Source organism: Pogoniulus pusillus, chromosome 16 (genome assembly GCF_015220805.1).
Source record: "Pogoniulus pusillus isolate bPogPus1 chromosome 16, bPogPus1.pri, whole genome shotgun sequence".
NCBI lineage: Eukaryota > Metazoa > Chordata > Aves > Piciformes > Lybiidae > Pogoniulus > Pogoniulus pusillus.
The window spans coordinates 11,083,657-11,098,236 of record NC_087279.1 but is presented as its reverse complement, the minus strand read 5'-3'; the positions used below and the strand labels follow the sequence as shown (position 1 = coordinate 11,098,236).

General features: G+C 43.0%; 1 protein-coding gene across 14 annotated transcripts in view; it reads left to right on the top strand.

Annotated features, from left to right (window-relative positions):
- RAD54L2 (RAD54 like 2) overlaps positions 1–14,580 on the top strand; it is a 75,070-nt gene that overhangs the window by 21,089 nt on the left and 39,401 nt on the right. For 13 of the 14 annotated variants that reach the window (XM_064156457.1, XM_064156462.1, XM_064156459.1 and 10 more), the window contains one exon: positions 9,117–9,323. In XM_064156457.1, the coding sequence (XP_064012527.1) occupies positions 9,173–9,323 (151 nt within the window). In that variant the 5' untranslated portion in view covers positions 9,117–9,172. Of the gene's footprint in view, positions 1–6,828; positions 6,856–9,116; positions 9,324–14,580 lie in introns of those variants that run through there. The other variant, XM_064156467.1, reaches the window with a different exon arrangement.

Sequence of the window (14,580 nt, the reverse complement as noted above, 5' to 3'; positions counted from 1 at the left end):
AGGCTCTTTGAAAAGTAAGCTTATGTGTGCAGAGTCATATACTCACATTTCTGTAAGCTAGGCATATATGTGTATCATGAGACTCATAACTCTTTCTTTTGTGAAGTAATACTTATCTCTAAATGAGATGGATTTTTGTGTGTGCATGCAACTGGTCCCCTCAACAGTCTGTTGGGTTGTCTCTCTGATATGGTGAGAGGTAGGATGCTGCTTTCTTTTTCCCTTGCAGGCCTGGCCCAACCACTGAGAGGTTGTGAAACAGCAAAACCCAACCAAAGTGACACTTCCATTGCTAAGGACAAAGCCACAGGAGACTGTGTCATCCAGTTGCTTTCTGTGTGAGCTGTCTATAACATAAATCTTAGGTGTTATCAAGCCAAGTGTATTTATGCAGGATAGAAAAGGAGCAGTGCCAGTGTTTTATTTTGTCCTGTTCAGTGGCAAAGACAAAGATCAACAGATTTTAGTGACTTTGTTCTCCAAACCAGCAAAAAAGTGACCTTTGTAAGTGGCTACTTAATGTAAGTTTTTTTCAGTACTGTGCAAGCAGAATGTTCTGTTGAAGGGAATGGCTTTGGAGGAAACCCATGTTTCTGACAGTTTTTAATCCTTTAATGGATTTTTAATCTACAGTGGAATCCAATAAAAATTAATTTAATGTCTGACTGCTTGACAGACTGGAGCAACTTGGATCTAACATATGCTAATTGTCATCTTCATCTCATGCAAGCCCCAAACTGTTTATTTCCATTTCCTCCTACTTCAGGATTTTTTGGTTTTCTTCTTTATTTTTTTTTGCTTGTGTTCAAGTGTCTTTGCTAAATTGTAGGTGGAATAAGTAACGCTTTCTTGTTGCTAGTGTAATTCTCATTGCTGGGTGTGGGGTAGGGAATACAGAGGAGCAAAACCATGTTGAATTCTTCCTTTTTCTAAAAACTACACAAACTCTCAGGTTTTAAGTCCAGTTCTGAGGAGGAAGGAAGATGAGGCATTGAAAACAAACTCCCAGACCTCTGCAGCTCGTCGTGGTGAAACGCAGACACATGACCAAAGGAAGAGTGAAGCTGTGTTGACTTTGTCATCTGTTGATAAGAATGTGCAGTGGGACTGGCCTGTGTCTCACAGGGATGGTGGGTTGCCCTGGCCTGCTGCTCTTGGAGAGGCTTGTTTCCAGGCGCAGGCAAAGGCAGTGAATCATTTCTCCCAAGTGAAATGTGCTTCTCTGGGAGGCAAAGAAAGAGGAGTGTGTGGATGGGGTGATACAGATAAAACAGGATAGGTCAACTAGGCCTTTCAGCACTGGGAAAGCATCCAGTTTTCCTCATCTGAAAGATGGAAACATTGTTTATGAGCTATACCAGGCTGTTTCTGTGGGATACTTGTGAAGGAGGTAAGCCATAGTGTTGCTATATCTCCTTGACCAAGGCTATAGCTTGTCTTCACAAACTGGCAGCAACTGAGCCTGACTTGAGTGGAGATTAGCTCTTTGTCTTTTCATTCTTCTCCCTTTATGTGATTTATTCTTGGTTTGTTATATAACTTATTCCCTGGCACAAGAGCTAAAACTCCTAGAGGGATCTTTCAGTTATCTGGATCTTCCTTGCTTGTGGGAATTGGCTCAAATCTTGACACAGTTTGGGTACTGACAGAGAGAAGGCTTGGTATACCTCTCTCACAAGCTGACTTTTAAAATCTATCATTTGGAATTTGAGAATGGTGACTGGTAATGGAGAGCAGCCAAATTTGCCCCAAATTAATCTGCTGTATAAAATCTATTGAATGTAATACGGAATCCTAACATGCTACATCCCACTACTCAGTCTTCCCCATCACTTGAAATCTTTCCTCAGGATTTTGCTTCTCTCACAGGTATTTACTGCTTTTCCATAGCTATAGCACCTGTAAAAGCATCCTTGAAAGTGGCTTTTACATTGAAATCCTGTTTTGAAAGCAGAAACAGTGATCAGGGAAGGAAAGTTTCCTTTTCTCACCTTTCTTTAGCAGGGTATGCAAGTGCCATTTATATAGAAGTGCCAGAGCTAAGAACATTAATGGAGATTCTGTCAAGTAAAAGACAAAATTTCTGTTCATTTGTGTTGGTGTTAATTCAGATGGATATCAGCAATTATTGGAAGCAAAACCAATCACATGCTTCTTACCTCAGATAGCCTAAACTTTTGTGCAGTGTAGACCAAATTACTCTCTAAGGTGGTTCACTGGTGAGGAGGTTTCCAGTATTTCAAAGGAAAAAAAATGATTTATAGGAAGTCAGTTTCTACTTTTATATGAGTAAATAATATGGACTGTGCAAAGAGTGGCTTGAGAGCACTCTTGAGGGGAAAGACTTAAGGGTATTAGTTGACAAAATACTCAACGTGAGCCAGCAGTGGTTGCCTGCAGCCCAGAAGGTAACTGCATCCTGCACTGCATCAAAAGAAGCATGGCCAGCAGGACGAGGGAGAGGATTCTGCCTCTCAGCTCTGCTCTCCGGAGACCCCTCCAGGAGCACTGCATCCAGTTCTGGGAACTCCAGTGTAAGAGGGATACCAAAGTGCTGGAGCAGGTCCAGAGGAGAGTCACAAAGATGATCAGAGGGATGGAGAACCTCCCCTATGGGGACAGGCTAAGAGAGTTGGGGCTGCTTAGCCTGGATTAGAGAAGGGTCGTTATGAAAGCCTTCTAGTACTTGACAGGGGCCTACAAGGAAGCCAGGGAGAGACTTTTGGCAAGGATTTGTAGTGATAGGATGTAGGAATGGATTGAAGCATGAAGAGGGCAGATTTAGTCTGGATATTAGGAAGAAATTCTTTACAGTGAGGGTGGTGAGACACTGGAACAGGGTGCCCAGGGAGGTCATGGATGCCCCCTCCCTGCAGGTGTTCAAGGCCAGACTGAATGAGGCCTTAAGCAATCTGATCTAGAGGAAGATGCCCCTGCCTATGGCAGGGGGTTGGAACTAGATGATCTTTAAGGTGCCTTCCAAGCCAACCCATTCTGCGGATGCACGGATTGCTTTTGAAGCACTGGTCAGCAAGTAGCTGCATTCACACTCCTCTGCAAACACCAGAATAGTTTGCCCGTTTCTGCTGGCTCTGTCCAGAGGTAAAGAGCTTGTCAGTGCCTCACCAGGTCTGTGTGGAGGTGAGTGCTGACACCTTCTGAAGAGGGTTCATTTTTTTCTGCAGAGGTTACAAGACACTGGCGCTGTCAGCAGTGGGGTGTACCTGCACCCCGCCGGCGGGGCAGGGGAGAACGGAGCCTGTGGCAGGGGGCTCGGGCAGTGGCTGAGGGATGACGCCACCAGCACAGGTTGTGTAATGATCTGCAGATGCTGCCATTGACTCACACTGGCTCTTTTTGTTTGGAATCACAGCGAGCTGGGCCTTATGTAATGTTCATTGTCACACTCTCCACTTCGGCACTGTCATGTCAGCAGAGAGGAAGGATTATCTCTGCTTTTTCTTTCTCTATGGGCTGGTCTTACAGTGGTGTTTTTTAGCTTTCTCCCACCACTTCTCGAAGCTGTTTTTGTTGTTTTTGTTGTCAGGGAACAACTAGTTTCAGGCTGGTTTTAGCACTGTGGTGCCTTTTAGGAAGGAGGTTTTTAACTTTGAGAGAATAAAAGAACAGGTCTTGCTACTCTCCTAAAACTGGCATATGGAAGTATTTTCTAAAACATTTTTATCTCTTGATTCCTGCTCCCCACAAATCACAGTGGGCTCCTTAATACTTGCATCAAATGTGGGCGAAGACTGGATGTGTTGTCACTGTGCTTACGTGGGGTGGGGAGAAGCACGCTTGGCCTCCACAGCAGCATGGCCCAGGGCAAGCAGATACCCTCCAGTTTCTGATTTTACAGGCTGCTTTCAGGTTTTTCCCATTTATTGAGTTTAAGATTTATCTAGGGAAAGGATCAACACCACTTGGTTTCATTGCAGTTTGAACAAGAGGAAATGGAGGAGAAGAATTGTTTTCTTCCTTCCCAGCTAGCACTGTGTGACTACCAGTTATCCATGAGTCACAGCTGAAAAACTGTATGAGTCTCAGTCTCAGACTGTGAAGGATGGGGATCTAAATCATGAGGTAGCCAGTTAAGGATAGCTTTAAATGTAATTTGTGAGAGGCATCACTAGGGGAAAGAAGTTTGTGTTGATTTTGCAATGAACACTTCATTTTGCTTTGGTAAAAATATGTAAGGGATTTGCTAGGCTACCACTGGCCAGTAACACTGCTGGCTCATTTTGGAGGAAATATTTATTCTTTTAAGTGATTTTCTCTTCCTTCACTTTTTTTTTAGCATGCAAATGCAAATAGAGATGTTATAATATGCTGCATGATGTACATTAGAGACCTTCTAATGTTTGTAACAATTGAACTGTGCAAACCCACTGCTCTCAAGTTTATTTCTTACCAGATGTTTAAACTGAACAGAAAAGTATTTGTTGTCATTTGGCAATATCACTGCAAGTTATGACTGGCAAACTGCTACTAGCTGTTTTTGTCATGTACAGAAACTTAAGCTCATTACTTCTTTAGTGATCCATTTCTATGATTTGTAATAATTTTCCAATAGCTGCTGATGGCTTCCTATAAGGTACCACAACTCTGCTAGCAGCAATCCAGAAAAAAAGATCAGATTCTGCCAGGGAGACAGCAGTTGTCTTTGTGCACATCCAGTTTGAAGTGTTTGTGTGCGAGCTGAGTTTGCAGCCCCAACCAAACGTTTTGCTGGAAAAGAAGAACAAAAGATAAATGACATTGTTATTACTACCATAAAACATGACTGCGTGGCAGAAACTGATGAGCATTATGCAGCACTGACTGTGAAGTACCTGGCTTTATTAACCTGTGCACATCCTCTCATGATTTGCCAGTATTCTTGATCCACCAGAATGACCACTGTGAAGTCTTGGTTGCAAAACAGTTTTTAAGGTACAAATCTTGATGAGTCCTAGATATTTGGCATGGCTGGAGGTTAGGGAGGTGATGGAATCCTCTTTACTATTCAGCACTGTAGTAGCATCAGTGTTAAACCTGCCCTTTCTGAAAGGATTTGTATGGGATGGGTGTGTACTCAGGAACAAGTGTGTCCTGTTGTGTCCTGTGCCTAAACCACTTGCGTTGTAGCAGGCAAAGAGCTTCTGTGGCTTCTTGGAGGTACAGGAGAATCTTGCTCCTCCTTACTGAGGTGGGGAAGGACTCTTTGTCTGCTCTGTCTTGCATCCTTCCTTTTTACTTGTCTATATTTGTAGTGGTTAAATAAACATTAGTGTTTATAGTGGCGATGAGTCCTTTGTTGAAAGTGATGGAAATGGCCAAAGTCACCAGATCCCATGACGTTTGCTGTTTCACTTAACAGTTTGGCTTATGGCATGTGTGACCCCACGGTGAAAAGCATCAAGTAAAAGGGAAAAGTTTGCTTCCATGTTTCTCTCTCAGGTTCATACATAAGAAGAAGTGGCGCTTTAAAACCTTTGCAAAGTGAAAGAAAAACACAATGACAACACAACTGTGTCTGAATTTGCAAGCCTTGTAAATTTCCTGGTCCAGAACTGAGCCTTCTTTCTGTGCAGGCTGGGGAGAAGGTAGTCATCACTACACAGCATTTACGTATTATCTGAAATGTTCTACCTTAAAACAGCGGAGCCCCAAAAACTTCAGAACTATTTTTATCCTTGTTGAAAGACGGGACATTAATACATGAGGGAGGCTGTCTTGGATCATAATTTGATGTGCAGCTGATTGCAGGGTTTAACTTCCCAGGTAAGATAAACATGACAGCTCTTTTCTCCTCCCTCCATAAGCAAAAGGAATCTTTCAAAGTGTTTTCACCCAATACCCCAGTTTCTCAGCAGCCTCACCCTGTATTGAGCAGGGCACTGTCCTCTGTGGACTCCTGGCTCTGTGATGTAGGCTGGTGCAGGAGGTTCGGGTTACCAGGTTATCAGGAGCTGGTAGCCCACCCACCCCTCAGGATGTAGGTCCCCTTGTTGCAGCAGGCTGGTGGGTTGGTCTCCCGTGGGGCAGCTGTAAAGCCCAGCCAAACGGTATCTCGGACTAGTTGAAGGAAGTCTGATTCTCTTTCGCAGTGTCCTTCCCGCAGCGACCGAACGTCGAGTGTGCAAAGGCAAGAGATGGGGCAGGTTGGAGTAACTCAGCCATGAAACAGTAGCGACAGCTCCAATCTGGCCCTGTTGTGTAATTCCCCTTGGTGAAAGGCTCCGAACTGGGTCAGATCGGTGTGAGAAACGAGGGCAGTCTCCCGGCTGGGTAAAGCCTACCTGCCTGTCCTGCCGTGTCCCTGCTGCCTGCTCCCGGTGCCACCGGGCAGGGTGGGAGCCCTCCTGAGACCCGCGCTTACGCAATGGAGAACGGCTGCCAGAGCCGAGGAGGAGGAGGGGAGGGAGAGAAAGACAGACAGCAGCAGGACAATAGGCACAGAGGAATTAACCATCTTTGTTTCAGGCAGCTTCTGCGGGATTTAATTAAGTCTTTTTGAAAGCTTCTCTTTAGCTCTCCTGTATGTGGCTGGGGCTGCTCCTAAAGAACATCTACTTGCTACTAAACAGAAACAAAGCCTAGATTAGAGCCCTTCTTTGTACTTCTGTACCTTCTGCAGGGGGCTGCTCTCACTGGCTTTCGCGTTATTCATAGAAATGCAAGGACCCAGAGCCTTCCCTTCAAACAATTTCCAGGCAGTGTTTTGCGGTGGTTGTTTTTTCGAAGGCTCTGCGACAAGCGCTGAAAGGAGAGGTGACACACAGCAGGGTACTGAGCGAGGAACTGTATCGTGTGTCATGCTCTGACGTGCAGCACTCAGCGGCGTTACCGCATTTCTGCTTCTCCTGTTCGTAGGTGAGAGTTAGTTCCTGCCGTTTTAGTAGTGCTTATACATTTACCCTTTTAAAAACTCATTTGGAGAGGAGAGGAGAAGGGCACGGGGCCTTACTGGTTTGATTTTTGGGTTGTATTTTTTTCCCTTGTTTACTGGGATAGTAAAATGTGAAAGTTGTTCTGTTCTACCTCTGCTGAGATGGTTCTTAGCAGATTGCATTCACAACATGGGAATAAATCAATCCCCTTGAAATCCCAGGTGACCAGGAGAGACCTGTAAAGGTAACACTACTGAAGTAGTAGTCCTCCACCTGAAGCGTAAGGCAGCACATGCAGCTTTACAGTTAGAGGTTTGAGAGCATCCTATAAAGAGTCAAAGGGTGTTTGTCTTCCATGAGGCTGGAGGGGAACATTGTTGCTATTTAAAAGTTAAAATAAGTCTCTGTTTTGGAATACTCATAGACTTTAGCAGAGCATTAGTCAGGATAGAAGGTTGCTTTGTGTCTTCAGTCCTTGGGTGAAGTTACCAGATGCAGAAAATAAGCAGTCCTGGACCTTGTAGTGCCAAAGGGTCACCCTATTGCAGCAGGCTGGCAGCAGCAGGGCTGGGTACCTGCCTGCCACTGAAGCCAAATGGATCTCTCTAGCTTGTGTAAGATGGCACAGTTCCACCTGAACTAATTTACATTTGGGTCTTTTCTGCCGTGTGCTTGACTAAGCCAGCTTATTCTGTGTGACATGTGTAATAGTGGAGGGACTTCAGTTGTCTCTGCTTAAAACCTAGTGCTGAAAGTCTTCCTGTTCCAGTAGCAATCTCTGCAAAGCCTGGTCTTCCCTTATGTTTGTTTTCTTCCACTCTTCAGTGTTATTGAGGAGCTGAGAGAGGCAAAGCAGGAACTGATGACTTCAGCTGGAATAATTCAGCATACTTGGCATTTAGATTTTTAGCCCTGCTACAGGAGTGTTGAGTTGTGTCTTTAACCTTCAAGTTCCTCATCTAGTTACTGCTGAAGCACAATCCAAAATTCTTTCTTTCTGTCTTGATGTGTTTGTAGGTAGAAATGCTGCCTTTTCTGCTGTATTTGCTAAAGAAGTTCTCTTTTCTTTTTCTTCATTTTTCTTCTTTAGAGTGGCTGATTATTTCTCAAACAGTTTATAGTTTACACTGGAAGTGTGGTGTTAAGTAGGGGGCACTGGAAGATGAGTGACAAGGAAATGTTTCCCTTGTCTGTCTTTAAAGCTTTTTGGGAAATGTGTGGGTAGCAGTTCTTCTGAGACTTGATTTCTGAGCACAGAAAGCACACTTGGCTTTATATCCATTGAGATCAAGATGCTTTTGTTGTTTTCCTTTCTTAGTTGTGTTTCTTTTAATCCATCTTAAACAGCTCCTTTATGCTAATTCATTGTGTACAGAAGAGGAATACCCAGGAGTACCCACCCCTGTCCAGAAGTGACAATATATTACCTGAAGAGATAAACTTGTGCCTGCACTATTGCCCTGGCCCTCTTTTGTTGGGCATTACTGTTGTTCTGTACTATGATTTCTGGTGTAGTGCACTGGAGCAGCGTGACAGAGGAGTTACACACAGCCAGCTCCGGATCTTGCCCTTCAGAAAAAAGGAAATGCAAATTCTCTCTGGTCCAACCTTGCTTTGTGTTTGCTTTTCTTCTTACCTAGCTTTACAGAGGGACATACAACCTTTGTTATATTCTGCCCATATCCTTGTTAAGGTAACAACGTCTCTGCTCTGCTGGTTGGAACAGAGACTTCAGGCAGGCTGTGATGAGCAGCTGGGTGACCTTCGCAGCAGGTACAGAAAAGTTAGGAGAGGTTTCTGTCTGTGACCTAGGGTCTGCATACATCAAGGTAACAGATATCCATGAAGGACTCTGAAACTGGTCTTTTTTTCTGTGCTTCACATTTGGATGTCAGTTCTGAAATTGTTTGCATAATTTATTTATTTTTCCATCTTTGTGTAATGAGACATTGAAACAAGGAATCTTTCTGCTGTGTACATGTCAAGGATACCAAGAAATAGGTGTTTTTAAAGTGATTGGCTCACATACTGGTTCTGATAGTGATTCTGCAGTGCTGGGACTATATCATTATGATACATTGCTTGTGGCATCCATTTTCTGCACAGGCTGATAAAACTGTTATTTGGAAGAGAGATGGCTGATTTGTGGGTTTATATGCAGTAATCCTGCTAGGGCTTTGAGCCTTGAGGCTCTCAGGTTGGGATTTACTGGGCTCATTATGTACCTCTTTGCTTTTCTGGCAGGGCTGCCTCACGGGAGAACATGAGCAGGTAATGCACAAGGAGCACCACTGGGAATCATGTCAGACGAGTCAATCTCAGGGAGTGATCCGGACCTGGACCCGGACTTGGAGCAGGAGGATATGGAAGAGGAGGAGGAGGAAGATGAGGAGGAGGCGATGGAGGAGGATAATGACGGGGATGACGAGGAGGACCTACTTGATGAGAGTGGTAAGTGAATGAGATTGTGAATATGTGCATGCATTTGTTAGGCAAAACTGGCATCACTAATTCTGGTGGATTACACCTCTTGGAAGGTAGCATAAAGGTTAGATTTGTCCAGTACCTGGTAAGGAGAAGCGTTTATGTGGGATTTAGTGCAGATTAAATTTGGATTCCTGACCAACAAATAATTTTCCATTATGAAAACAAGCCACAGGTATGAATTATAAGGAAGGCAGAATTTTTATAATAGATACAGATTCTGGGGAAGCAATTATGTAAAGAAGTACATAAATACATTCACAAATATTTGTATTATCAAAAGGATCTGGTCAAATTAAAGATATTTACATCATTGGCTTGCCTATTGATAAATAATTTAATGGGTACTGTGGGCAATTATTGTTCACTTAACAATTGTAAAATGTTCTTTTCTGGCAGCATACAGGTTGGGTTTACCTTTGCTTGATTTACAATATGAAAGGTGGCAGTGCTGACTAAGCAAGCTGTCACCTTCTATCCTTACCTAGCTGCAACTACCCCACTCTCCTCTTCAATTGGGACCAATTTAGATGTTTATGGACCTGCTGTTCAGGTTGCATTTAACCAAGTTTAGGTAACTGTTCTGTTTTATGGCATGATCCTAAAAATGTATTTGCTGGTTCAGCAGGAGGGCTGATGTTCTAGGGCATGTAGGAATGCATGTCTCAGGTGGAAATCTCCTGTGCTGTGTTTGCCACCAAACTCCTTGTGTCATAAAACTACAGCCTGAGCCTAAGGAGATGCTCTGTTTGCTTCCTTTAAAACTGTGATTTTTAATAATTCCAAAGGGTTTGCAGATTTTTGAATGCAACTACTTAAACCTACTGATAATAGTCTTCCTTACTGTCAAATATGTTAAAGAGGGCTGCTTCTCTCTTCAAGTTACTGAAGTATTTTTAGTTTCAAAGTACTTTGTTGTCCTCAAGTGTTGTTTGGGTTGATTTTTGTATTCATTCAGCCACCTGCTACTTGAAGATGCTGTTTTGATTTCAAATGGTTACGAAATGTTGACACAAATGTTTTTATTCACGTGATGGCTTTTTCTAATGAGAGGGTAGCAGAAACAGAAGTGTTAGTTCAGATAGGAAAGAAGGGAATTCCCAGGATACAGAGCTATAGGGTCACAAATTGCATTGCCTGAAGGAGACTAATGGTGACCTTGTCACTTTGTTCATGGGAACCTGCGCCCAGTGTGATGTTGTAGACAAACTTTCATTAATGGAGAGGAGTGGCTGTATGTTGTGTCCAAGTGGGTCATTTCTCATGGCTATTTATCACAAGCCTATGCCTTTATTATCAACACCTATATTCTTGTGGCTGAGTACTTGTAGTTGTTTGTCAGGATTAGGGTTCCAAAGCAAACAAACCGAGTGTAGGTGTATCAGAACATCACTAACCATTAATGGCAGCTGTTTATTTTCATCTTCAAACGTTAGAAACGTGTTTATGCTTTGTATTTCTTCAGCAAGTAATTAACAATACATTTTAACAAATGTAGGAGATAATGAGAGAGAGTAGAAATACAACTTAGGTATAACATGAAGTGTTTTTATAATTGTTTGCTAGGTAGAGGAAAAAGCCCTCTCCTACACATTCTGAGCATGGATGATCTTGGAGGTCTCTTCCAACCTGGTTGATTCTATGATTCTAAGGAGGTGTGTTCATGAATTACAGAAAGCTAAGTTGCCTCTGAGATTTCAGATTGTTTCAGCTTTAATTCTGCCTGCCAGAATATCAGGATGCTTTCTGTGTGGTTAGCTGTATAATTACTATTTTCTGTGGAGGTGTCCACTGTGTTTTGGCTTTTATCTCCTTGCAGCTGCTCACTGCCTCAGAAATGTCATTTGTCATCTCTATTACTTTAGATCTAGTATAAAGCCAGTCTCCTGCTATTTGGCCTATGGAATATAGCTAAATACATTATTAAGAGGATCATTCTATTTGACCCATGTGATGCTTACATTCTTGTCTCTTTGTAAATGACCCTCCTTTGTAAAAATCATCTTAGGAACAGACAGTTACTTTCATTAGAAGAAGGAGGGAAGTAGTCCAATGTTTATATTATGCAGCTTTTTAAAAGCTTAATTTTAATAATTTCTCCTGAGCCTTTCTTCTCCCTCTTCCCAGCCATGCTGTTCTCTTTCTCTCTTGGTATTGGGTTGTTCTGTAAATGCTCTGCTGGGAATCGTGAGGGGAATCTTTGCCTTGTGGATGAGCTCGTGTGTATTTCTAGCACTACAGGATTTAGAATGTTATTAGTCTTTCACAGTTAGTTCTTTGGGAGGGTGACAGGCTGCCTGTATGTTTGCTCCAAACTGGAGCTGAGTACTTGTTTGCAATTATAGCAATTGTAACAGTCATAGAACGAACAATGCTTGCAAGATAGTGGCTTTGTTTTAGGAACGTAGGGTTTGTTGTGTTTTGATGGTGGCTCAAGTTACTTCAGAAGCTTCCAGGGTCAGTGTAATGTTATCCACACCTGCTGATGGTGGATAGTGTAGTCTCAGACTTAGCAGTTGCTTGTGTTTCCCACATTTAAGCTGGTTTTGTCTTTTTGCTGTGTGCTGTGTGTGGAACTAATACTTGTGGTGCTTTCAGTTTGAGAATTTTCTTGCACTTGTGGTAACTAATTGTGCTACCTTCAGTTTTGGTGCAGTTTTACTCATTTGCTATAGGCTGTCTCATGGATGGTCTATAGTGTGCATTAGTGTAGACTTCTATGGTACAAACTTCATCTTGATGAAACTCATCCCTCTGCCCTCCAGGAACAAAAAGAGTGCAGAAGGCTAATTTTCTGACTATTTCTGAACAAGTGAGAATTAATAACCACATAGCTTACATCCTTTGTGCATGTCTTCAGTGGTGGTCAGTTAAAAAGATTTAGCATCGCATGTTGGAGCTCTTACAGCTCAAACCATTTTTTTCAACAGCACTTCTTCTGGGATTTAACTACCCTGGCATGTAAAACCCTTCCTAGTAGTAGTCAGAGTGCATACTCATCCTAGAATCACTCTTCAACTCTAGCCAAAGGCTTCCACTGCTTTTCTAGCCCTGTCATCTCTGCCTCCTGTATCTGTTTCCTCATCACTTGTGGGTAGCAGCACTTGTTTTGTCATGTTTGATTTGTGATAATCAGCTCATGACTGCTAAGAACTTTTGTTTTTTGTTAACTCCCTAAATCCTTTTCACTAGAAATGTGGTGTATTGATAACTGCAGAGATAAAGGACTGTTTCAAGCCCTGCATTTTTCTCTGATCCTCGGAGTTGCTCAGGGCTGGGTAGAACTCTGTAGAAATAAAAGCTAATTTGAGCAAAGAGAAAACAAACCTCCAATATGGATTTTACAGATCACTTCAAATGCAGAGACCGTTCATACCTGAGAGCTTTCCCAAGGAAAGCTGTTAAGTGTTTGAATGAATCCCCCTGTAAGGCTCTGTTTTTCCACTTTCTGAATGTCTTTGGATTATTCTGATTGAAGTCTATGGAATTAATTATCTCTTACTCATATATATTGCTGTAGTTCTGCTGTTACTAGTGATAGCAAGTGGCTTGTTTTCTTACCTCTGAGTATATGAGTTAAACACCTTTAAAAGCATAGTATGGAGATAAAAGTGCAAAGAGCTGGTCGTTTCAGTTGTCTCAGGGATTCACTTCTCAAAGGCTCCTGGTTGTGTTTGCATTACAGGACATGTGGTACAGCAGGCAGAAATCGAAGTCAGTACTGCTAGGGTACCATAGTGAACAGTTTTCCAGTACCACAGCAGTACATAGCAGTACTGCAATTCTTAAGGTACATATACACCAGGGAACACCAAACAGGAGTGTATTAAATGCTGCTATTGTGATATGGCAGCTGCCGTGCAACTGGCCTTGTCTTCTATCCTGTGCTGTTCACTTTGCCTGTTTTCTGCTTTCTTATCCCCTTTTATTTCCATAGGGCTGGGGGTGTGCTAGCTCCATGGCACTTCTGTTTGACTAATGGAGAACAGAAGATGGAGGCAATCTGTGCTCTCTCTTCCCACCTCAGACTCAAACTGTTCCTTCTCCTTCCTGACAAAGTGCTGGAGCAAAAAAGGTCTACATTGTGTGGGGTTTCTATGGACATAGGGACCCTTAAAGAGGAGTGAATACAGAGCATGCTTGTGTTGGTGGTACAGAATTGCAAGTTCCTGTGCTCTTTCACACTGCAGTTTCTTAGCAGAGTGAAGGCACTAGGTCCAAGTCTCAGAACCTCTGAAAGACTGCCAGAGGACATTAGTGAGGGGAAAGAGAGACCCTTTTCCTCACCCTAGCCTCTTAAAACTGCTCTCATTCCAGTCTGTGACATCTGATGGTGTTGTAACAGAGTCAAAGGTACCTCTTGTTTCTGGAGCATGATCCAGAATGGCTGCTTTTTGTCTGAACTAGAGTGTGTCACTTGGAACTAGCAGTTCTGAGTTTCCCAAGATACTAGGACAAGTACTGGACTTCAGATGACAGCCAGTCTCAGTTCAGGTCTGAAAAGATCTTTGCTTTCCTTGAACTCTTGCTAGAGGAAAGCCTGTTTATTTGCAGGGGTACTGCTAGGTCAGCTCTGTGTACAATTTTCACTTGGTGGTGGAGGAAAAAAAGTGTTGGCATGGAATTATATCAAGAATTGTATCAAGTGAACTCTTTCCCGGTCTCCTCAGTGTATTTTACGCAGGGGGAAACTCCAAATGGAAACGTTTGTGAGTCCTCTGCCCCCTCCCAGGATCTCTGACAGCAGCTTCGTTTTTGAGAGAGTGGCACAGCGTCTGGCATAGTCTCAGTGTTATGCAACCTGGAGTAATGACTTGCTTTACTTCTTTAAAAGGTGATGACGCCAGAGCCCTGCTTCCTTCAGACCTGCCGATAGGGCGCAGGGACGTGTGAAATGATGTATCAGAACTAGCTACACTTCCCCTCCCCCCCCTTTTATTCCTTTCCCTTTGATCTATTGTGAAATAGTCCTTCTATGAGGTTCAAGAACAGCCCACGTCTGTGGTTCTGCATTTTCTGTATTTATGGATATGAACCTTCTCAAGTTGTTTTTTACCTGTAGCTACATGCTTGCTTTTCTTAAAGCTGCCTCAAGTGTGAATGCATGGGGAGCAGGGGCAGTGAGTGAGCAGTTATTAGCTGAAAGAAGAATTGCTCCAAGTCTTCCATGGAGAGGGGAAGTACCTTGTTTCTTTCCACTTTTGTGATGTCTGGGATATGAGAG